Source organism: Saccopteryx leptura, chromosome 6 (assembly GCF_036850995.1).
Source record: "Saccopteryx leptura isolate mSacLep1 chromosome 6, mSacLep1_pri_phased_curated, whole genome shotgun sequence".
Taxonomy (NCBI): domain Eukaryota; kingdom Metazoa; phylum Chordata; class Mammalia; order Chiroptera; family Emballonuridae; genus Saccopteryx; species Saccopteryx leptura.
In genome coordinates this window covers 40,944,264-40,967,019 of record NC_089508.1, presented here as the reverse complement: position 1 = coordinate 40,967,019, position 22,756 = coordinate 40,944,264, and the positions used below count along the sequence as shown (strand labels likewise).

At 43.3% G+C, this 22,756-nt stretch overlaps 1 protein-coding gene across 4 annotated transcripts in view; it reads left to right on the top strand.

Annotated features, from left to right (window-relative positions):
- The window catches only part of DAAM1 (dishevelled associated activator of morphogenesis 1), a 168,401-nt gene that overhangs the window by 120,279 nt on the left and 25,366 nt on the right, over positions 1–22,756 (top strand). For 3 of the 4 annotated variants that reach the window (XM_066388082.1, XM_066388083.1, XM_066388080.1), the window contains exons 6-17: positions 1,908–2,241; positions 2,839–2,949; positions 3,069–3,172; positions 3,455–3,521; positions 3,753–3,870; positions 4,294–4,432; positions 4,720–4,778; positions 9,354–9,541; positions 10,056–10,355; positions 10,660–10,767; positions 17,268–17,297; positions 18,793–18,899. In XM_066388082.1, coding sequence (XP_066244179.1) covers positions 1,908–2,241; positions 2,839–2,949; positions 3,069–3,172; positions 3,455–3,521; positions 3,753–3,870; positions 4,294–4,432; positions 4,720–4,778; positions 9,354–9,541; positions 10,056–10,355; positions 10,660–10,767; positions 17,268–17,297; positions 18,793–18,899 — 1,665 coding nt within the window. The remainder of the gene's footprint in view (positions 1–1,907; positions 2,242–2,838; positions 2,950–3,068; positions 3,173–3,454; positions 3,522–3,752; positions 3,871–4,293; positions 4,433–4,719; positions 4,779–9,353; positions 9,542–10,055; positions 10,356–10,659; positions 10,768–17,267; positions 17,298–18,792; positions 18,900–22,756) is intronic. The other variant, XM_066388081.1, reaches the window with a different exon arrangement.

The following is a 22,756-nucleotide window of genomic DNA, read 5'->3' as shown; positions in this document are numbered from 1 at the left end:
TCCTGCAGTATCCAAACTTTTGAGGAATTCTTCAATTAAAAGCATGCAGCTGAACCATGGATAAAATCCTTTCATCATTGAATACTCAATAAATTGATTTTCTTCAATTAAAAGATATGCTAGCAGCCATTAAACTGGCTAAAATAAAATTTAAAAAGAGACTAACAGGTGTTGATGGGAATATGGAGAAATTGCCAACCTCATCAATTGCTGAAGGGAATGAAAAAAATGGTGCAGCCCCTTTTGGAAAAGAGTGGGGCAGTTTCTCAACATGTTAGTTAGACGTAGTGTCACCACCCCACCCAACAATTCTACTCCTCAGTGTGTAGCCAAGGGAAATGAAAAAATGCATCCTCCAAAAAACTTGTTTGCAAATGTTCACATCAGCATTATTCATAGTAGCCAAAAAGTGGAAACAACCCAAATACTATCAACTGATGAATAGATAAATAAAATATGCTATATCCATCCAATGGATTATTCAGCCATAAAAAAAAAAAAAAAAGAATGGAGTACTGATATACCCTATAACACGGATAAGTCTTGAAAATATTTGTGCAACGTGAGGGAAGCCAGACACCACGGAGCACGTGTTGTGTGATTCCATTTACAGGAAGTACCTAGAAAAGGCCCACCCATAGAGACAGAAAGATTCGTGGTTGCCTGAGTTTGGGGAGAAGGGGAAATCGTCTTTTCGGGATGATTAAATTGATAATGGGTTTTAAAATCACGTAGGGGCAATGGGTGCACAACTCTGTGAATATATTTCAAAAAATCACAAAATTGTACATTTGAAAGTGTGGATGTACGGTCTTTGAATTATCTCTCAAAAGTGCCATTATTAAAAAGGACGGGCAGTCAGCTTCCATTGTGTGAGCCCCACACCTTCATTTTTCCATTAATGCCTCTCAGGCGGGGTGAGGTGTTGGGCGTACAGGTACATTTCGTCAGCACAAGTGCTATGAATGAAGCCAACTGGTTTAACCAGCTTGGCTCTATCTGGGTCATGCAGTTGGATGAAAAGGCTGGAAAAGAAAGATTTCCTTTATTTGACTATAAAATACTAACCAGGAAAAGCTACTCATTCATCAAAAATCTCATGTAGTTGTATGTCAGAGGTTTTCTAGCCTATCCTTACTAGATCAGTGTTTCCCTGAAGGTGTGTGTTCTGCATTCTCAGATGGTAGTGGGTATCTGACACTGAGTAAGTTTGGAAATTTCTGGGGTAGTCAGATAAACAGGTTATATGACTTCAGAACTCTTCAGACGCTTACCATACAGATAGGCATTGTGAATTATTCTTGTTGATTGACTTTACAGTTAAGTAAGTGCCATACATATCAACAAAATAAATGTATAGTGATATATAAAGTGTTACTTTATTTTATATATTTGGATTCTGGGTAGCGTGCTATATAAAAGAAGGGTTTTGCTACAAAACCTTAGGGATAGAGATTAGTGCTTCTCACAAGCAGATGTCCCAGAGTTGAAGCATTCTGTCTGACTTGCATTGACATGGGGCCTGCCTGAGTCAGTGGGCAGCACGTGAAAGGTGGGGGGCGGGGGGGGGGGGTACTGCCATGACGCAGGGTCAGCAGATATTCTGAGTGCCTTCTTGTTCCTGGTTTCCTGGGGTTATGTGATCTGTTAATTGGATCTTTGTATCAGTTGATATCTGTTTACCTCAAATGGAGACTTTTTGCACGCTTCTGGTTAGACCTGACTATTGGGTCTGTGCCGAGGAAGAGGCAGGAATTAAGAAAACTTCATCAGTGTAAGTCTTTGGTACTTTAGGAACTGCACCTTCTTCCTTTCTCCTGCTCCTCACCCTCTAAACGTTTCTATTAAGGGCTGTTACTGAACTCCAAAGAGACTTATGTCGGATACATTTCACCTCCTCCTGACAGGTTTGTAACCAGATTCATTGACTTGGATGGCCTGTCGTGCATTCTCAACTTCCTCAAGACCATGGACTACGAGACCTCAGAGTCTCGCATACATACCTCTCTCATTGGATGTATCAAAGCGCTAATGAACAACTCTCAAGGTCGGGCTCATGTCCTGGCTCATTCTGAGAGTATTAATGTAATTGCTCAGAGTCTGAGCACAGAGAACATTAAAACCAAGGTGGCCGTGCTGGAAATCTTGGGCGCCGTGTGCCTGGTTCCTGGGGGCCACAAGAAGGTTCTGCAGGCCATGCTGCACTACCAGAAGTACGCCAGTGAAAGGACCCGCTTTCAGGTACCTCCCCACTTCTTCACTCACCCCTCTGACAGGTGCCTTTCCTGGCACTGAGCGGGGAACATGACCTGACATTTCCTTTGCTGGAGACTACACACACTCTACATCAAGCATTTCTTTCCTCTTAGGTGGTGGTAGTACCAGAGAGTAGGGTAGGCTTTCTGAAGTTGATCAATCTGGGATTTGGGATGTACCAAACTTGAAAATATGGCCCTGTTTCTCTCGTACCATAGAGCACACATCTTTTGAATCCACTAAATGGAACGCTGCCCCAAAATTATTAAGGTTGCCATTCTTGATTTTGATCAGAATAAACAACGAGATGATGTCACCATATTTATACTCCCCTACACAAAACAAGCAGAGTTAGCAAAGGACAGTCTGTGTACTTTGTATATAAGTATATGCAAATATAAGTGATAGTCAGGATTTTGAAAGTTTTTAGGCCTAATCTTTAAAAAGTGACTTTCTATGGCTCAAAGTAATTCTGACTAAACACAAGATTTTAAAAATTCATTTCTGAGTATAAAAAAAGTATAATGAGTATAAGGTTATTAATGATTCCATCCTTTGTTTTTCTATTTGTATCCTTGGTAGACGTTAATTAACGACTTGGATAAAAGCACAGGGCGGTATCGGGACGAAGTGAGCCTCAAGACGGCCATCATGTCCTTCATCAATGCGGTGCTGAGCCAAGGCGCGGGAGTGGTAAGCGCCTCCCGTACCACAGCGGAAAACACACATTAGTTAAGCACTTGTTAAAAAAGATTTCCGACGGTTTAGTCTCAGAAGCATAAATGTATTTTTTATCACCCTTTTCCTTTCAGGAAAGTTTGGACTTTAGGCTTCATCTCCGCTATGAATTTCTGATGTTGGGAATTCAACCCGTGATAGATAAATTACGGGAACATGAAAATTCAACATTAGATAGGTAAGTCAGACTGTTCGGATCTGAGATAGTTCATGCTTTTCTATGGCCATTCTGTGAACTACTTGTAACCTGTCTGTAACACAGGGTACTCGCACCAGAAGGTTAATTCGGCTAATGATGTTTATTTTCTTGACTCTCTTTGTGAAAGAAGCAGTATGTTGTGCAGAGAACCTGGTGTTGGTTTTGGCATTAGCCCTGATTCCATAACCTAGTCCCAATTCCTATGTGCCTGTGTTTGTAGGGTGTTCTACTTCTAATAGCTTCTCTTTAACTGTCTTTCAGGCATTTAGACTTTTTTGAAATGCTCCGAAATGAGGATGAACTAGAATTTGCCAAACGATTTGAACTGGTACGTGAGCTTACAAATATTCTTACATAACTCATGAGCTCGCGGAATTTCCCCATTGTAATGTGTCGCCGAGGTGACATGGAGCAGTGCAACCTAAGAGCAACATCAGAGTTCTGTTTTTCTACCTAAGGGGCAGGATGAACTTCTGCTTGCCTTGGGTCCACTTGCCTTGCATTGTGGGAATTGAGGAACTTAGGTGTTTGACTTAGATTTCTTTTTCATGTGAAATAGGTTCACATAGACACAAAAAGTGCAACTCAGATGTTTGAGCTGACCAGGAAGAGGCTGACCCATAGTGAAGCTTACCCTCACTTCATGTCCATCCTGCACCACTGCCTCCAAATGCCTTGTGAGTGTTTGTGACACTGATCTTGAACATTTGGGCATCATCCAAAGGACTGTGTCTTCTGAACAGTGCTGATTAGCTTGGGTGCACACCAGGGATTTCAAACTTTGGTTTGGTGACAGCCCAGTGTGGCTCCACACAGCCTATGGGGTGTTGTGAAGTTCTCAAAATGAAATTAATTATAACTTACTTTGATTTTAAAAATAAATATGTGCCTCACAGCACATTTAGAAAGGGGTAAAAAGTTCCTCTCAATCAAACAAATGATCACTGCAGGCCTGAATTCCAGAAACTTTGGGAAGCGTAGGTACAGACGTAAACATCTCTCTGGTCTGTGGCTGGGTCTCCAGGTGACCACTGTTGGAAAAATATTCATTCCAGTTTAGAAATAACTTGAAGTGTTTTCCACCATTGTTTTTTTTTTAGACAAGAGAAGTGGAAACACCGTCCAGTACTGGCTCCTACTGGATAGAATTATACAGCAAATAGTTATCCAGAATGACAAAGGACAGGACCCCGACTCCACACCTTTGGAAAACTTTAATATTAAGAATGTTGTACGCATGTAAGTTTCTTCTTATTTGCTGCCTGTAAGATAGTAAGTGACAATGTAAGACATTCATTTTAATCTTACTTTAAAAGAACAGTTGAGAGACCTGAAATGTTTTAGAGCTCAAAATGAATTCTTTTATCTACACATGTATTATATCTACGTATCACCTGGATATCAGTGGGTTTCAAGCACGCTGAGGGTTTTCTCTGTAGTAGACTGTTTTTGTACCTAGAGAACCTTCATTAGCAGTGGATTGTTTCTGTTTTTTTGTAATGAATGCTACTTTAACTGTTACACAGGTTGGTTAATGAAAATGAAGTTAAGCAGTGGAAAGAACAAGCAGAAAAAATGAGAAAAGGTAAGTGGGGGGGGGGGCTGCCAGGAAAAGAGACCACGTGGTTGGTTATTGGGCAACGAACTCTGCTTCTTTGTATTTTAGAAATTGACATTGATGCATCTTATTGACTCTAATGCATAAGTCTTTTTTTTTTTTTCATGTCAAGGACATTTTGTGCTGGTTTTTTCTAGAATTAAGCTATTTTAGTTGTCCTGCTAATTCTCAAAATTTCCTTTTATTAGAATCATAAACTTTGGGGAAACGTTTGTAGCATTTGCTGTTCAGTATTTGTTGATTCAAATTTTTCTTAACTGCCAATCTTCCCAAACCATCCCCATAACTGTTCTTTAAAGAACACTCTGTTTTCAGAAATGGAATAAGAAATGCCAGGGATTACCCTGAATTTTAAAAGAGAAACACAGGGCGCTTGCTTTTGGCCATACAGTTCTCCACGTGACCTTATTTTGGCACCAGTTATAAAAAGAGAAATCCTGCAGGGGCTCAGTGACCATTGTAGATATATGTATTAGGAAACACTACTGAGATGAGAGTATACCCAACATGGAGTACTGTGAGATTCCAAGTTCCTCCTATGAATTCAGACTGCTCTCAAAAAAGTAAGGTTGCATATCCATTTTTATAAATAAATTCCAGAAACTTCTATAGAATAAAATAGAAACACTGACTAAAAGTTAGGGTAAAGAGAGGTAATACCAAAGAGAAAATGGTCAATGAGTGGTATTTTAAGAATACGCCTTTGGAGGATAGAGACTTGGGTATGCAAGTCTAGGAGAGAACTTAGGACATTAGCTTCGGAGTCATTTAGTCATTCACTCAGAGGATACTTGTTGGGTTCCGGTATGTGTCAGGCATTGTGCTGGGCCCTGGGTCTGAGTCTCAGCTCTGCTCGTGATTGTGTGGGTCCGCTAAGCCATCTCCTCTTCTCCCGCCTCCTCCTCTGTGAAATGAAGATTAAACCTAAATCACAGGGTTGTTGTGGTGATTAAATGACAAAAGGAATATAAGAACTGTGGGATCGTTTCTGGCACATGCTAGTTGCACAATAAAGGATAGGGACTATGTAGGATTTGGTTGGCTGCAGCGGTACAAGGGAAAATGGCCACGGTCAATAGGAGGGACAGGATGCTTTAAAGCGAGGTCAAGGATAGAGTGCGACAGGAGAGATGGTAGATGAAATTAATTCTCTTCCAGAATCTTCAAGTAGCAAAATTGCATGAGAGGGCACATGTTGATGAATTAGTCAGAAGGTGGAAACTTGTGAGGAGACGGGAAGTTCTATAGACCTGAAAGGTGGAGAATACCTGGGGAAAATTCTTTTTCATGCAACAAGGTCAGTGAGTGCTGAGTGAAAGCATAGCAAATGGATGATGAATGGAGAGAACCCTTGAGGCTGAAGGCTCCCAAGGCTGCCCTCACATCAGAATCACCTGAGGAGCATTTGCAAATGACAGCTGCCAAGCCCTGCCCCCCGGCCTACAGAAGAGACCTCCTGGGACGGGGGCTGGGGGCCCTGAGGTGTACATCTCAGGCGGTTCTGAGGCCAGGGCAGATCTGTCAAAGGCGGATGACTGATGATGGAAAGCCAGCTCTTACAGCTGTCAGAGCAGAGAAACGGAGCCAGAAGGAGGAGCATGGGAGACAGTGCAGGACTTCTCAGGCGTGTCCCTGACTACATGAAGTGGTAGAAGTGAGTTGATGGTTGCCTTCGCTCCTGGGCTGGTAAAATCTAAAGATGTTGCTATCTTGAACCTGTCTCTGAAAACTCTGATTTTGGAGGACTCAGAAGAGGGAAACTAAGAGACAGAGAAAGCAAAACTTTAAATGCATTTATCAAATTTAGACAGAGACCAATTCTGTATAGCTCTGCCCCAGTGGGTTATATCTCTGGTGGGTCTATTGATATAAAAGGAATAGGAATTGGGGCCAAGTATTTGAAATAAAGATCTGCAACCTAAACTTCATTAGGCCTCTTTTCCAAAACGAATCAGTCTCATCAGTGCTGGGGTCAGCAGGCACATTGGCAAGGTAAATAAGCATTATTGCTAAATTGGATGCTCTGTTCATTATAGCAGGATTGAGGAGGCCAGTAAAACTACAGTTAAGAGCTAGCATTATTTTCCCCATTTATGGTGATTCTCACTTTCAGCCAGTGCTACTGCCCTAAAGATATTTAATGCTGAGATGATAACATTTGCTTTCACAAATTTTAAGAATTGTTTACCAGAAGCGTAAAATTCTTCAAGTCCAAGTAGCTTTCTAGAGGGGAGGGGAGAGATGACTGCTTTGGGGCAAACACTGGGTCTGGCCATGCTTTCTTTCTGTTTTGTTTTGTTTTTTACAGAGACAGCGAGAGTCAAAGAAAGGGATAGACAGGGACTGACAGACAGGAACAGAGAGAGATGAGAAGCATCAATCATCAGTTTTTCGTTGCAAAACCTTAACTGTTCATTGATTGCTTTCTCATATGTGCCTTGACCATGGGCCTTCAGCGAACCGAGTAACCCCTTGCTCAAGCCAGTGACCTTGGGTCCAAGCTGGTGAGCTTTTGCTCAAACCAGATGAGCCAGTGCTCAAGCTGGCAACCTCAGGGTCTTGAACCTGGGTCCTCCGCATCCCAGTCCGACGCTCTATTCACTGCGCCACTGCCTGGTCAAGCTGGCTGTGTTTTCTTTATAGTGCAAGATCCTCCCTCTCAGCCCCCCTGCTAGTCGGACACAAGCAGAAAACCTAGCTAATAAGCACTGGACCACTCTTTCTCTCCTTCTCATTTCTTATTTGTGAAAAGAGGCCCTTTTTTAAAATTAATTTTAATGGGGTGACATTAATCCATCAGGGTACATAGGTTCAGAGAAAACATCTCCAGGTTATTTTGACATTTGATTATGTTGCATACCCATCACCCAAAGTCATATAGTCTTCTGTCACCTTCTATCTGGTTTTTTTTGTGCCCCTCCTCTCCCCCCACCCCCTCCCTTCCCCTCCCCACCCCCAGTAACCACCACACTCTTGTCCCTGTCCCTGAGTCTTATTTTTATGTCCCACCTATGTATGGAATCATATAGTTCTTAGTTTTTTCTGATTTACTTATTTCACTCAGTATAATGTTATCAAGGTCCATCCATGTTGTTGTAATGATCCTATATCATCATTTCTTGTGGCTGAGTAGTATTCCATAGTATATATGTACCACATCTTCTTTATCCAGTCATCTGGATTGAAGGGCTTTTTGGTTGTTTCCATGTCTTGGCCACTGTGAACAATGCTGCAATAACATGGGTTGCATATGTCTTTACATACCGGTGTTTTTGAGTTATGGGGGTATATTCCCAGTACAGGGATTGCTGGGTCATATGGTAGTTCTATTTTTAATTTTTTGAGGAACCACCATATTTTCTTCCATAGTGGTTGTACTACTTTACATTCCCACCAACAGTGGATGAGGGTTCCTTTTTCTTCACAGCCTCTCCAACACTTGTTATTACCTGTCTTGTTGATGATAGATAATCTAACAGGTGTGAGGTGGTATCTCATTGTAGTTTTGATTTGCATTTCTCTAACAGCTAATGAAGATGAGCATCTTTTCATATATCTGTTGGCCATTTGTATTTCTTCCTGGGAGAAGTGTCTGTTCATGTCCTCTTCCCATTTTTTTATTGGATTGTTTGCTTGTTTGTTGTTGAGTTTTATGAGTTCTTTGTATATTTTGGATATTAGGCCCTTATTTGAGCTGTTGTTTGAAAATATCATCTCCATTTAGTTGGCTGTTTGTTTTGTTGTCAGTTTCTTTTGCTGTTTAAAAGCTTCTTAGTCTGATGTGGTCCCATTCATTTATCTTTGCAAAAGAGGCCCCCTTTTTTTTTTTTTTTTGTATTTTTCTGAAGTTGGAAATGGGGAGGCAGTCAGACAGACTCCTGCATGTGCCCGACCAGGATCCACCCGGCATGCCCACCAGGGGGCGATGCTCTGCCCATCTGGGGCGTCACTTTCTTGCAACCAGAGCCATTCTAGCGCCTGAGGCAGAGGCCACTGAAACATCCTCAGCGAACGGGCCAACTTTGCTCCAATGGAGCCTTGGCTGCAGAAGGGGAAGAGAGAGACAGAGAGGAAGGAGAGGGGGAGGAGTGGAGAAGCAGATGGGCGCTTCTCCTGTGTGCCCTGGCCGGGAATCGAACCCGGGACTCCCGCACGCCAGGCTGACGCTCTACCACTGAGCCAACCGGTCAGGGCAAGAGGCCCTTTTAATATTCATTTTCCCTGGTGTAGGTAAAGGGCCATTTCTATGATAAGATTCTGAATGAAGTACCAACAGGTACCATTCTCCTCCACAAGAACTGTGACTCTAGGGCCTCTTCTTCCATCTTTTCCAAAATGCTGTCCTTAATAAAGTTGTTCATCTAAGGCCCCCTCCAAGCACAAACACTGTTGAGCCCGCAGAAATCGCTCCCCTCGGTGAAGAAGAGGAAAGATGTTTACCTGATAAAGAGCTTCACAGTCCTCAGTCCATTTTCTTTTTAGAGAAAACACCTCAGCTTTGAAGAGTCCCTTGTTTTCATGTCCGATTGTTTTCGTGTGCAGAGCACAATGAGCTACAACAGAAACTGGAAAAGAAAGAGAGAGAGTGTGATGCCAAGACCCAAGAGAAGGAGGAGATGATGCAGACCTTGAACAAAATGAAAGAGAAACTTGAGAAGGAGACCACTGAGCATAAGCAAGTCAAGCAGCAGGTGGCAGATCTCACCGCCCAGCTCCACGAGCTCAGCAGGGTGAGGACCGAGGGCGGCATCCTCCATTCTTGTTGACCGCACCTGGGAGCCCCTCACCCTCCAGACGGCTCCTCACTGGGGGAGCGGCACCTGAGCGTCTCAGGATCTGTCGCAGTGGTTGTGAGACTTGCCCCCTTTGCTGTCCTATAGGTTGTGCATCCAAGGCCATTTGGGGGTGTGCATTTTTAAGCACAGATCCTCTAATAAAAGCAAGGGAAATCATATTAGCCTTTTAAAATGAAACCTGATTTTATGAAAACCAAACTGGACGATGGTTCAAGAAGTGAGAGGCATGTGATTGCTTTGCAAACAAGCACCAGAGTGCCAAATAGAAGGGGGCTGACCCAATAGAGTCCAGCAAGGCCTAGACGGTCTTTTTGACTTACTGCCCCTGTAAAACCCACATTCTCAGAGGTGTGAATTTCTCTATAGTTTTAGGCACACTATCGGACTCTCAGAATCATCCAATGAATTTACTTTTTCCATTGATCTTTTTCTATTTTTATCTTTGCAGAGGGCCGTCTGTGCGTCAATCCCAGGTGGACCCTCGCCTGGGGCCCCAGGGGGGCCCTTTCCTTCCTCTGTGCCAGGCTCTCTCCTTCCTCCTCCACCACCCCCACCTCTCCCAGGAGGACTGCTTCCTCCCCCACCTCCGCCCCTCCCTCCAGGCGGTCCTCCTCCTCCCCCTGGGCCTCCTCCCTTAGGGGGAATCATGCCGCCTCCTGGTGCCCCACTGGGTCTGGCACTAAAGAAGAAAAACATCCCTCAGCCCACCAACGCCCTGAAGTCCTTCAACTGGTCTAAGCTGCCTGAGGTAAGCCACTTGTTCCCATCTCGCTCTAACCGATGGCGGTAGCAGCCCATGCCTTTGCAGAAAGGGGAGGGAACGCTGGCTGTTAAATGATTTCCTCTTCCAGTACGGACTTGGGGTTTTCACAAGCTCAGATATCTAAGTGATAAAGCTTCTGAAATAAATGGCATGTTGTTCGAAGCCAGCTCACTCTGTGAGCATCTGGTAAAATGAAAAGTTGGGGATAGTAGCACGTTAAACTAAAACCACGGCTGTCCTTTTTGTGCGTAACTGTAAACCCTAGCACTTATAAACTTAATGTTTGCAGAACAAACTGGAAGGAACAGTATGGACTGAGATTGATGATACCAAAGTCTTCAAAATTCTAGATCTTGAAGACCTGGAACGAACTTTCTCTGCCTACCAAAGACAGCAGGTAACTACAGCATGTGCCCTCCTGATCCTACAGAAGGAAAAGCATGTCCTTGTGCATGACCCCCGGGCCATCTGCCATACCCATGATGTGATAGGCATCTAAGTTCTCGGCTGTTTGGTCTACCCGGGCATGTTCCTGCAAAGCAGCATGGTGTATGTGTTCACACGTGTTTGCCTGGCAGTGTGTGTGTGTGTGGACATGTCAGAGGTGTGTAAGCTCCTTGTTAGGGAACTTCATACCCTGTGTGTGTCCAAGGCCTTGTCTCCATTGGTGGAAGTCCTGTATACTATTATCACTTGTGCTTAGTCAAAACCGTATTTATTTCTGAAGCCATTTATCTGACTTTTAAAAATATATACTTCAAATGGTTATTATTAGAAGTGGACTGCTTTTTTCAAATAGATGGAACCTTTTAGAAGTATGAGGGTTGGTCAGTGACTGTAATTTGGTAGCTGGCTAGGATCTAGAGAGAGGTTTTTACTGTGTCATGAACATGACCGACTGAGCATGTGTGCCGAGGGCAATGATGCAAATAGGGCCAGAGATACCTCTGAAAGTGAACAAAGCTTCCGTGATTGTGGTGAGAGCATGTGATCCAGTGCTTGCTTATGTGGCCAAGCCACGAAATGCAGTGTCACATGGTGAGACCTGGTCGCATCTGCGTGATACTTCTCAGTCCTGGACCAGGCATCTTAATCAAGCCGTTTAAGGGTGGAACGGAAGAGGTCATGGCAGTGTGGCTGGCTCAGAGAGTTGCAGAATAGCAAGGAAAAGGTGGTGGGTCCCAAATAGTCAATCAGAGACCTGGGGAGGGAAAAATTAAGTCCTGAGTGTGAGGAGGAAGATTGTTAAGGATAACTGTGGGAGAGAAAGGAAGAGAAGAAAGAGCACAATACATCTTTAACAGGAAAGCACAGAGGCCACTCCTGCGCACAGCGACTTTCCTTGGGCTTTGCTGGGAGGCCCGTAACTCCCAGATGAATCATGCCCAGGGTGGGGCATCCTCAGACAAGCGGCACACTTCCTAGTCTGCTGACGCTTGGCCTGGTTCCTAAGAAAGAGTGTCTCAAAAACAACTGCCGAGCCCCGAGCGCCAAGGGAGAAGGTGGACTGATGGTGGGGGAGAAAAAAAAGCCAATGCGTTTTATTTTCAAAATTGCTTTTGATACATCTGAAATTGTAAAGGAAACGCGGTCTGTCCTTTAGCCTGACAATTTTCACTTAGAGGGAAAGAAAGCCTCTCTCAGTGCATTTTAATGCTGTTAGAAAAGTACAGAAATGCAAGTGGCTGCCTGTCATGGCGGTACACCCCTAAAACGGGAGCCCTTGGCTGGGGCCGCCCAGAAGTGTGAAGGCAAACTTGTGCATAGTCATACACACCATTCAAGGAAATGAAGAACAGGAAGAGAAGAAGCAAGACACTTTACCTTTCAAATAAAGGATGTGTTTAGAGCCCTCATACAGCAGGTGCTCAGTGCAGACTTAGTCCTGACTGGCTGCGCAGGGCCTCCTCTCTCTGCTATCACAAGAAGGTATTCTCTGGGCCTTCACATGAAGCCTTAGGACATTTTAGCTGATTTCCTGGTAGATTCAAATAATTCTGACCTCATTAAATGCCTCATTGATTTCCTATTTCAGTTTCAATTGCTAATACTGGTCCATGCTGGTTGCAGAAGGTAAGGGTTTGGGAAGTAAATTAGAAGAAAGGAAAACAGCAGTTATTCCAAACGATGTTCTTCAAGTCTGAACATGTAGATTGCGTTTATTATGAAGGCAGGTGGTTGGAAGACCCAAGTTTACAAGACTTGTAATTAACTAGCTTTCAGCAGAAGGTGCAAAAGGATGCTGCCAAAATGCTCGGGGACAAATATGTGGACAGTTCTCAAGAGCTCTGAGAGATGGGGTTGCAGAAAGCTTGGCAATTGAGTGATTGTCTCCTAGCAACCAGTGCCTGTTTAAGTAATCAGCCGTCATTCCAGTCAGCATAGACCAGAACATTTCAGTTGTACTTAACACTGAGTAGGCTGGTAAGGAGACTCGTCTGTGACATTTTCATTAGCACTTCCTGCAAAAAAATTTCAACACTTCTGCTCAAGCTTGATTCAAGTGTGTTTCTCTTCTTGGTGCAAGAATTTGACATGAGAACTTTTAAGCCATAACTATATTTCCCAAATGAAGGAAATTTGAACCATTTAGTTGAATTTACTGAGTGTTGAGAGACAAGAAATCAAAAGATGCAGGCATTCTAGTGGGGAGGTGCAGGACAACATAAAGGGACGAGTGTGCCTGTCCTTGAATGGTCCCTCATCTCATTTGACGAGAACATCAAAAACCTATGCATTTTCATTGTAGTCTTGGCACGGTGCTGTATAATTATCATTACGCTTGAGCTGCTTTCTTTCGCACTCCCAAATGAATACTGGGAACATATTATTTTTTTTTTCTGTGGTATCTCCTCTTTTTTCCCTTTAGAGTTCAAAAAACAAACAAAAAACAGACAAACGAAAAAACAACCTCATCAGACCCTCTGTACTTCAGCCAGTTGTTTGGCCAAGTGAACATCTCAGCAAGGCAAGGGACACAAGCACATTATCTGCATGCATGCACCAAAAACACTACACAGAGGACGGTTTTTTAAAAAACTCAAGTAGCAGATCAGTATAATTATGTGAACATTGATTAATGACATTTAGGGGAGGTCTGATGTAAATATATGTACATACACACAAGATATGCTCCATTGATTTGAGAAATATTGTATCATTAAAAACAGAGCAAATATTTAGACTGCTTTGTATAGGAAGTACTTCAAATGATGGTGAACGTATTGAACTACTGCGCAGGCCTGCAGTGCAACTTGTAGTATAAAAGCAGAGATGAGGGAAGTTTTTAAATGACCATAGACAGACTAAAGAAAGATAATCAGTTTTGGTACTGAGAACAATATATAAAGTTACCATTTTCATCAACCCTAAAGTTTAGTTCTCAAGGAGCTCTTACACTTTTTTTTTTAATTTAATCCTCATTAATTCTATGAAGTGACTATTACTTCTATTTCACAGATAATAAAAAATGGCTTAGTGTACATTCAGTGTCTGAACAGGTGGCACAGCCAGGTGGACAAGTGGCACGATTCTGAGCTCCATGTTGTTCATGGTTTTTATTCATTATGAAGGTCAGGTTTTGTAAAGGATTTTCTTTAACTGCAATTTTAAGAACAAGACCATTCTTATTTAGGATTTTTTTTTCAGCGTGGATATCAAAGGTGTGCAGAACTAATTATATAAGCTAATGTGCCACATGAAATGGAATTTAATAGCATGCAGTTATTCCCCTGCTCATATTCCAAAAGTTCACTTGAAAGTCAATTTCTTGAATCTCAAAACCTCTTTTTTTTCCTCATTAAAACTATTATACGGGCCAGCCACAAAAGACGTATTTTATTATACCGTGTAGCACATTGCATAGTAATACTATTTCAGATACAATTATCTAACACTATTAATCTTGGTCTCCTGGGAAATTTTATCTTGAGATGTTAAAAATTCATTCTCCCTATCCACACAGTTGGACAGAGGGAAATGAACTTGACATTTACCTAAAGGGAGTCATATCGTTGTAGCAATAAATTAACAGCTTGCTGTCTTCATTCCTCCTCCCAGCTCTTTGCCTGAGGATACCCTTTCTTTATAGGTCCTGTTATCAGAACATAAAGTAATATTTCAAAGCCTCCTTACTCTGATTTAGGGAACAGAGGGTAACTGCTATCTCGGGCTCCACGATCTGATCTCTCCTGCTAATATGTAATACACAAATCATTCTTGGAGTCTCTTTTGGAACATTTTGTGGTATTTTCTGATTTTTATAAATGGTCGTAATTATTAGTGTATGTATTTTTCTGGAGAGGGATCCCAGCTTTTATCAGGTTTACAAAGGAATCTCAACCTCAAAAAGATGAAGAACCGTTTGTGCAAGGGTTACTATTATTTAAGAAGTGTTGAGTCAGTATTTCCTTGTGGAACCCTACCAATAGGAATCTATCAGCACTAGTTCCTGAAAATGCAAGTCCCAACTTCCTATTTATATTCCAAGCCCAAAGCCTGACACCAGAAATCATCTGGAAAAAGCAGGCATCCTGTTAGGGGGAGCCAAGTATAGAGGATTCTATCATGTTTGGTTCAAGCCAGTTAGTAAAGGATTTAAGATTTCAAAAGAATGTTAACTTATTTGAAATGGGCCTGGAAACAGTTATTTTTATAATCTGAGAAGCTTTGTCATGTTATTTAAAATGTGATGATTAAAGGACTCTTAAGGAAAGCTAACAATTAACCAAACTCTCCCCTGGCATTCCTCATCCTCACCTTTGGAAAGATAAGATATATTACTTAGCTATTAACTGTTACACTTATTGCTGCCGCTGGTTACATGTGGGAGATCATGACCAACTAACTGATCTTCAACTCAGCTGAAAGCAGGACAGTAGGAGAAAAAAAGGACTTGATTATCAGCTTGAAAGATAATTTTATAATCGCTTCCCAGTATTGAGCTCACCATGTGTCAGGTACTGTACAAAATGTATTACACGCATTATCACATTTAATCCTCACACCAATGACTCAGTTGTTGGCCCCATCTTATGGACAGACTGAGCACCTGTACCCAACTAGTTGCCTGAGTTCATAGCCCACTACAGTAGAAGTCAGAAATCTCAGTTTCCTGATGGTGGGAACGTATGGAGTGTTTCCAGACAAGGTCTTAGAAGTTCTTTTGGCCCAGGCCAGTTGGCTCAGCAGTAGAGCATAGGCTCGGCATGTGGAAGTCCCAGTTTTGATTCCCGGTCAGAACACACAAGAGAAGTGACCATCTGCTTCTCCACCCCATCCCTTCTCTCTGTCTCTCTCTCCCCTCCCCTCTCTTTTGCTTTCTCTCTCTCTCTCTTCCTCTCCCGCAGCCATGGCTCAGAAGGTTCGAGCAGGTTGGCCTTGGGTGCTGAGGTTGGCTCCATGGCCTTGCTTCAGGCACTGAAATAGCTTGGTTGATGAGCAACAGAGCAGTGGTCCCAGGTGGGCAGAGCATCACCCCTTAGTGGGCTTGTCGGGTTGATCTGATCAGGGCACATGGGGGAGACTGTCTCTCAGCCTCCCTGCCTCTCACTTAATAAAAAAAAAAACCCACAAAGTTTCTTTGTTGAAGGCCAGAGAGTGAGCCAGATCTAAATCAACTAGCAACTTGTTTCTTGAAGAGAGAAAAGTAGGGTGAGACCTCGTGGAGTTCACGTTGTCGGAGATTTTTCTTGCCCTGGAAAGGAGAAACTGCTTTTACGGGGAAAGAGTACTCAGGAGTTCCAGAGTAGAAAAATGGACCATTACAACAAGGACAAAAGAAAATTGTGACGTCAGAGGAGAAGAAAGGTTTCTCATGGTTACCAAATTATGTTTTAAATGCTATTCTAGAGAAAACAATCCCTTCTGGTCTGGGTGGAGCCAGGGAGGAGGGCACGGTTTGGTTCCCACTAGAGGAATGACATGAGCCATCTCATCTGTGTGAAGTTGGCCTTGGCGATGCTGCTAGGACCAGTGAGGCCTGAAGGAGTTTGCTGAGCAAGTGCGGGTTGTGCAAGTGATTGGCTGGAAAGCTGGGCTATGTTTTGCACACCGAAGCTATTTTCATTTCATCATGGCAAAAATATGCAAATAAAGCAGTAACTTTCTCAGAGCCTGTCAATTACTTCTTCCTCTTTTTCTCCTTCACGCCAAGTCTTTTCTATGGACTATTTCAAGAAGAGACTGTTGACTTCTGTGTGCTTGAAACAGCCCCGAGGCAGTTGGGACAGGGCCACGGTGGCTGCTCACCACACGAATCCTTATTGCACAATTGCACGTTCTGTGTTTTTCCTCATACCTGCCTATAGCTCTGACAGGCATTGTTTGGACTCTGGAGGAGTACTGAAGGTTAATATTATGGACCTATGTTGTTGAAACAGCCTTTTGCCTTTCCATAGCCCTTGTGATACGAGAAGACAAACGATTACTTCTAACACGCACACGCGCGCGCGCACACACATATTTTTGCTAGTAGTGTATGACAATGGGAATAATTTCCTTATGTTGATTAAACTAATTTTTTTTTTTAACTTTAAGTGGAAGTCATGATAAACAAAGGGAGCCCAGTGATCCTTTCCAACGGGATACCTTCATTTCCCAACTTGAGTCTTCCTGGGTGTTTAAAGTCCTTTCTTTTCTGAGTTTGATTTTCCACCAGTGAAAATGAGGTGCAGCCCCTGCCGTCCTCCCTCTCTGCCCTGCGTGCTCAGTGCCATGCCCTTACCTGTCCTTCCGGCCGGGCTCTCCCATCTTCACTAACTCTCACTGCCGCTCCTAGGGGCATGATCATCTCTTAGCCCATGTCACTGATTTCCTTGACTTTCTCTCATTTGTTGCTGTGATTTCTGAATTGCATGTATCTGCTTTGCCTTTTCCATGCCTCTGCCATGGCTGTAGGATTTCTTTGTGAACAGTAACTCCAAGCAGGTAAGTGAGTTACTACCTAAACCTTGCTTCGTATAAACTCCTTCACTCACTGTAAACTTGAAATGTCTTGGTTACTTCGTTCTGTTCAGATATTGTAAGGTTGTGCTGAGGTAGTTTTACATTGGGTTTCAACTCCTGAAATCTCATCACTACAAAAGACAGTTGTTAAGTTTGTTCACATGGTGCTTCTTACTTATTTACTTTATTTATCTATTTATTTATATTTTTCTGAAGAGAGAAGCAGGGAGGCAGAGAGACAGACTCCCTCATGTGCCCAACCGGGATCCACCCAGCATGCTCACTAGGGGGTGATGTGCTGCCCGTCTGGGGCTTTGCTCCATTGTAACCGGAGCCATTCTAGCACTTGAGGTGGAGGCCATGGAGCTGTCCTCAGCGCCCAGGCCAACTTTGCTCCAATGGAGCCTTGGCTGTGGGAGGAGAAGAGAAAGAGAAAGGAGAGGGGGAAGGGTGGAGAAGCAGATGGGCGCTTCTCCTGTGTGCTCTGGCTGGGAATCGAACCCAGCACTTCCAAACGCCAGGCTGACGCTCTACCACTGAGCCAACCGGCCAGGGCCCGGTGCTTCTTACTTTAAACTCCACGTTGTTTTTGTTTCCTAAACTGTTAGACAATCCCAGAGTTCCCTGATTTTCTTACATTTTTAAATGGCGTGATCTATTTTTTAAATGGATCCTGACCTCTCTAATAAGATCAAACTTGCTATTTATCAAGTTAGTCTATGTTTTTACTTTGATGTCCAATTTACTCAAACAGTATCTTATATATAATTGTTTTGTGCTTCTTCCATCAAAAGTGATGAGTGGCCATCATTGCTTACAGCTTTCTGTATAGCAGCAGAGTATGCAAGTAGAGTTTCATTGTTAACTCAAGCAACTGAACTAATGCTTGAGCTGTCCCCTCCCCTTGAGTGACTGTCCATCAGGTTCCAGGGTAATGGAAGGTACCATCTGGGCTTGGGAGCTTCCTGTTTCACATAAAGATGTTTGGGAGTCTTTACTGTTCAGCTTTTTGAGCATTCAGGATGCAAATGGTTCTGGGGTGAATGTGCCCTGCGAAAGGCTGGACCGGCAATGGCAGACCTCAGCTGAGCTTGATTCATAGTGACAGTTCTGTCTGCTATCCATAGGACTTGGGGGACAAAAGGAGGGCACCACTCACTGATAATTTATGCACACTGAGCATCTTCAACTTAGAAGCACTTTGTTCTTCCAAAGAATGCTTTTCAAATGTGGGTGGTCAGCTTTTCTTATTATTTCCCCTTGTCTACTAGATTTTGGTCTTTGTTTTAATTTCGCCACCTCCTATACTCCCCCCTCACCATCTCAGCTTTGCATGTGTGTGTCCACGCGCACGTGTGTGTGTGTGTGTGTGTGTGTGTGTGTGTGTGTGTGTGTGGAAAATATAAAGGAAAAGTATGTGTCTGAAATCGGAATGTCCCTGTTTGACCGTGATGGATTTCTTTCATGCTCTTTATAGAAAGAAGCAGATGCCATCGATGACACATTGAGTTCCAAACTTAAAGTCAAAGAGCTTTCAGTGATTGATGGTCGGAGAGCTCAGAATTGCAACATCCTTCTATCGAGGTATTGTTGATGTTGAACGGACATTTCTGGTAGGACCAATTTCTCTATCATGTAGCTCCAAAACGCATGTTTTATTTGTTCTTATAAGTAAACTCTGCTGAGGTACTGTTCTTCAGCTTCTCTTCTGTCTAAGCGGAAAGCACCTGTGCTATGTACTTTCTCTACTTGAATATATCGGAGCTGGTTGCCTACTGCCTTGGAATTTAATTCCCACAGACTCCTAAATTTAAGAAGCAGAACATCCCAAGTTAATGTTTGTGTTTGTTTGTTTGTTTTTTCCCAGATAGCCTATAAAATGGACTTGACTTTTATTTATACTTCTTGACTTCAGAGATATTTTGTCTGTTGAATAACATTGCCACAGAATCAGGACCAAGCATAAAGCCTCCTTTTTTCTCTTGCTTTCAAAAAATCATCCTTTTATACTTCAAAGTTACATGATTTCGTGCTCTTTCTGAACATTGTTATGGCTAAAAAAAAAATATGTAAATCTCAAACTTCAATGAAATGCTAATTTATCTAAGTCAGTCCTGTTCAGAAATCTTTCTCATAATTAGTGAACCATCACGACCTTGGAACTTGAAAAGAAGAAAGGAAATTTGGGAGCCTGGGATCTAATTGTCACTTGAGGTTGCCGTGGGTATTTCAAGTAGCCTATCGGGATCTAGTTTTCTCTTTTCTCTAAAAGGGCCTTTCACATTAGGCAAAGATACCTAATGCTTATGAGCTGAATGAAGATGTAAAGAATCCTGAGCTTTGAGGCTTTAAGTATAAGTCCCACTGGTTACATGCTAGAAAGAATACTGTGTATATGTTGAGACTGGTGTAAGGTGACTTTTCTTTCAGGGAGAGTAAAGAGGGAAAGTCGTAGTCCTCAGTTTTTAGATGATCTTAGAGTAAATTTCTTTCAGCACAGAGCTGCTACTTGGTTTTCAGCATGGGACTTTGATTGTTAGCCAGATATATATTACTTCAGGGACAAAGTGTTTCTTCCAGTCAACAGGAAATTGAAGCCTCGCGAGATCACTGAATTTTAATACAACTGGTAAGGTAACGTGAACCATCCTGTTCGCTGGCATTTCATTTCTGCAGCTGGAAGAATGGCAGCTGTGTTAAGGGCCAGGCCCTGGATCTATCCCCTTTCACTCCCTGAGTACATGCTCAGGAAGACACCACTGAAGATAATTGGAAGGTCTCTCATTTTTCTTCTGTCATGGTCACCATCTGTTTTGTTCCAATTTCTTTTCACAAATAACATTCTTAACAGCAAAATAAAATGAAAATTTGGGGAAATGTGGTTTTTATTTAAATTTTAGAATTCCTCCTCTATTTTTAGAGGAATACTTGAAAACAACCTGACAAAGGGAGCTATCACTCTTGAATTTCTGTAGTATTGAAAGTGCTCATAGGTATATAAATTATGGCCCAGTTCCTTATAGACAGATTATTCTCAGTACTAGGTGCCAACCAGGGTAATTACATCAGTTATAGATAAGGTTATATCTCTTGCGGGCAAATTTCCCATCCTATAATTGAAAGAATTATTTCATATTTGTGGTATGTAATTCCTTTGTTACCTCAGAAGTATCAGGTGACTTAGAACTTAAAATGTGCCTAAACTCTCTCGAAGATGGTAGCTGTTAGAATATCTATTGAAGTCCAGTTTAATGAACAAGTGCTATGACAGTATGCAGAATTAAAAGTTATTGTGCATAACAGAGTAATTCTGCATCTCAGTTGACTGTATGGTAATTGAGCCTTATTGATCAGGTTGAAAACCTCTCCCCCAGCTGATTCATTAGCACCTGCTTTTCTGCTCAGTGATCAGTAGTTTCCCCTCTCTTCTCAGGAAAGCACAGGGCTGTGGTAAAGGCAAAGGAAATTAAGCAGGTTGAATTTTAATTTGTGTTTTATTGATTGATTTATTTGTTAACCAGTCAGCAGTTTTCCTTGCTTTTGCTTTCCCCTCTGCGTGGACGCTGCATTGCTCCTTACTGAAGGAGCTAGGGGCTTAGAGGCAGAGAGCTCTCTGAGAGCACGTCCGAGGCCTTTCTCTTAGAGTTCCCACTTTGAAGCACCCATTTGCCTGGCACTCGGCTGGACACCATGGGACGACCCACAGTGACATAGCACTGCCGCCTTGGGAAGCTTGTGGCTGATTGGAGAGGAGAGATGACACGGATGAGGTGACTTGTGAACAATTCCCGGCTTAGATTGGCCTGGCTGGAAGGAGACAGGAGCCCAGCCAAGCGAGAGGGACACTGACAGGTTTCCCAGGACAGTGGGCCTCGAAGGCAGGAACAGTTATGTGGCCAGGGAGATGGAGACAGTGCCAAGGAAGCGTGCAGCAGGAAGAAAGGCACCAGAGGGGCAAAGCACAGCTAATAAAGAGAGCCCTGTAAATTGCAGCAGACCGTTATTGCTTGGCTTGAATGAGAACAGACAGGAGTGACTGCAACCCATGCCTGGTGCCTTGGTGAAGGCGTGAGTCAGCCCAGGGTCGAGCCATACCCTCCTCATCTGTAAAATGCAGATAATGAAAGTGGTAGCCTTGTAGAGGGTTTGTGAGGATTAGACCTGGCAGGATGCCCATATGCAGCTGCTGTTCAGGCAGTGGCCTGTTAGGTGCCCAGAAGATTGAAAATCAGTGCGGTTTGTTGGGGAGGAGATCACACTGTTTTAATAAGGCTGCACATTTGATCTCTCAGAGGTCCGCAGGATAGGTGGGAGGGGGTCAGGAACTGGAGGCAAGGCGGCCTTCCGGTCGGAGGCTCTTTCTGTTGTCCAGGTGAGACCTGATGGGGGCACGGAGTTGAGAGAGATGGAGAAACCCTGAACAGGACTTGGAGACGGGTTCTGTGCCTAGGGACAGTGAGTAGAAACGTTGCCAAGTCGATGTCAAGATTGCTTACCTTTCCACACTTACTGTCTTCTTTTCTGCTTATTTCATTCTCAAAAGTGGCAGCCCGCTCTGTTTCTTATCTTGCTGACTAGGAATTTAATTCCAGCAATGTAGTCATTACACCAAATTCCTCCACAGTGAAAAGTCTGCAGTGTTTCCATTTTAGTGAGTGCATCTGTCTGCAGTGCTGATGATCATTGGAAGCTCTTCCTTACCCCCACACTGCAAAAGTCCGTGGGCCCTTTGGTCGGAGACACCTGCCACAGCCTCGCCAGGAGCTGAGCAGACAATCAAAAAGGAAGCCCTTCCCACCCCAGGGGCCAAGCAGCAGGGAGGTACAGGCCCTTTTTATGTGCTCACAGCACGAGTGGCCAGGGTCACTGCAGCACCTAGAAAGAGAGTGCCTGGAAGATGTGGGTTTGAACCAGCAGCTCCAGGCCACTGGCCCGGCCTTCCCCAGACCTGAGGAGTGCAGAGTGAGAACCCCTCCCTCGGGCCCTGGGCAGAGTGAGCCACACCTTTTCTCTTGCATGCCTCTAGACGGCTTGTGGCCATCTAAAATTCACTCTGCTTTATTCCCTCAAACAGACCTCTCCCTTCCAAAAAGGGAGAAAATAAAAAAGACAGAAGCAGCCTTGGAGGCTGGTTCACATTGCAAAGTGAACCCACCTGAAACACGCTTCTGTGAAGCGTCCTGCCTTTCTTTTTTTCTCCAGATGCTCACTTAACATGGCAGCTGGGCTGTAGCAAACCACAGAAAGCTACTTTAATGTGGGAGGATTTGGCTGAAATCCACTGACACAGAGCTGAGGCTGATCCAGCCGTCCGTCCCTAACTTACTGTAATTACGCCTGGATGTTCTCTCGGCACATTTCTGAAATACCTGAGTAGACCAAGGTAGATTTAAATACTGTTTTTAAATGGCTTTTTCCTGCCTTGTAAAGAGAGTGGAAGG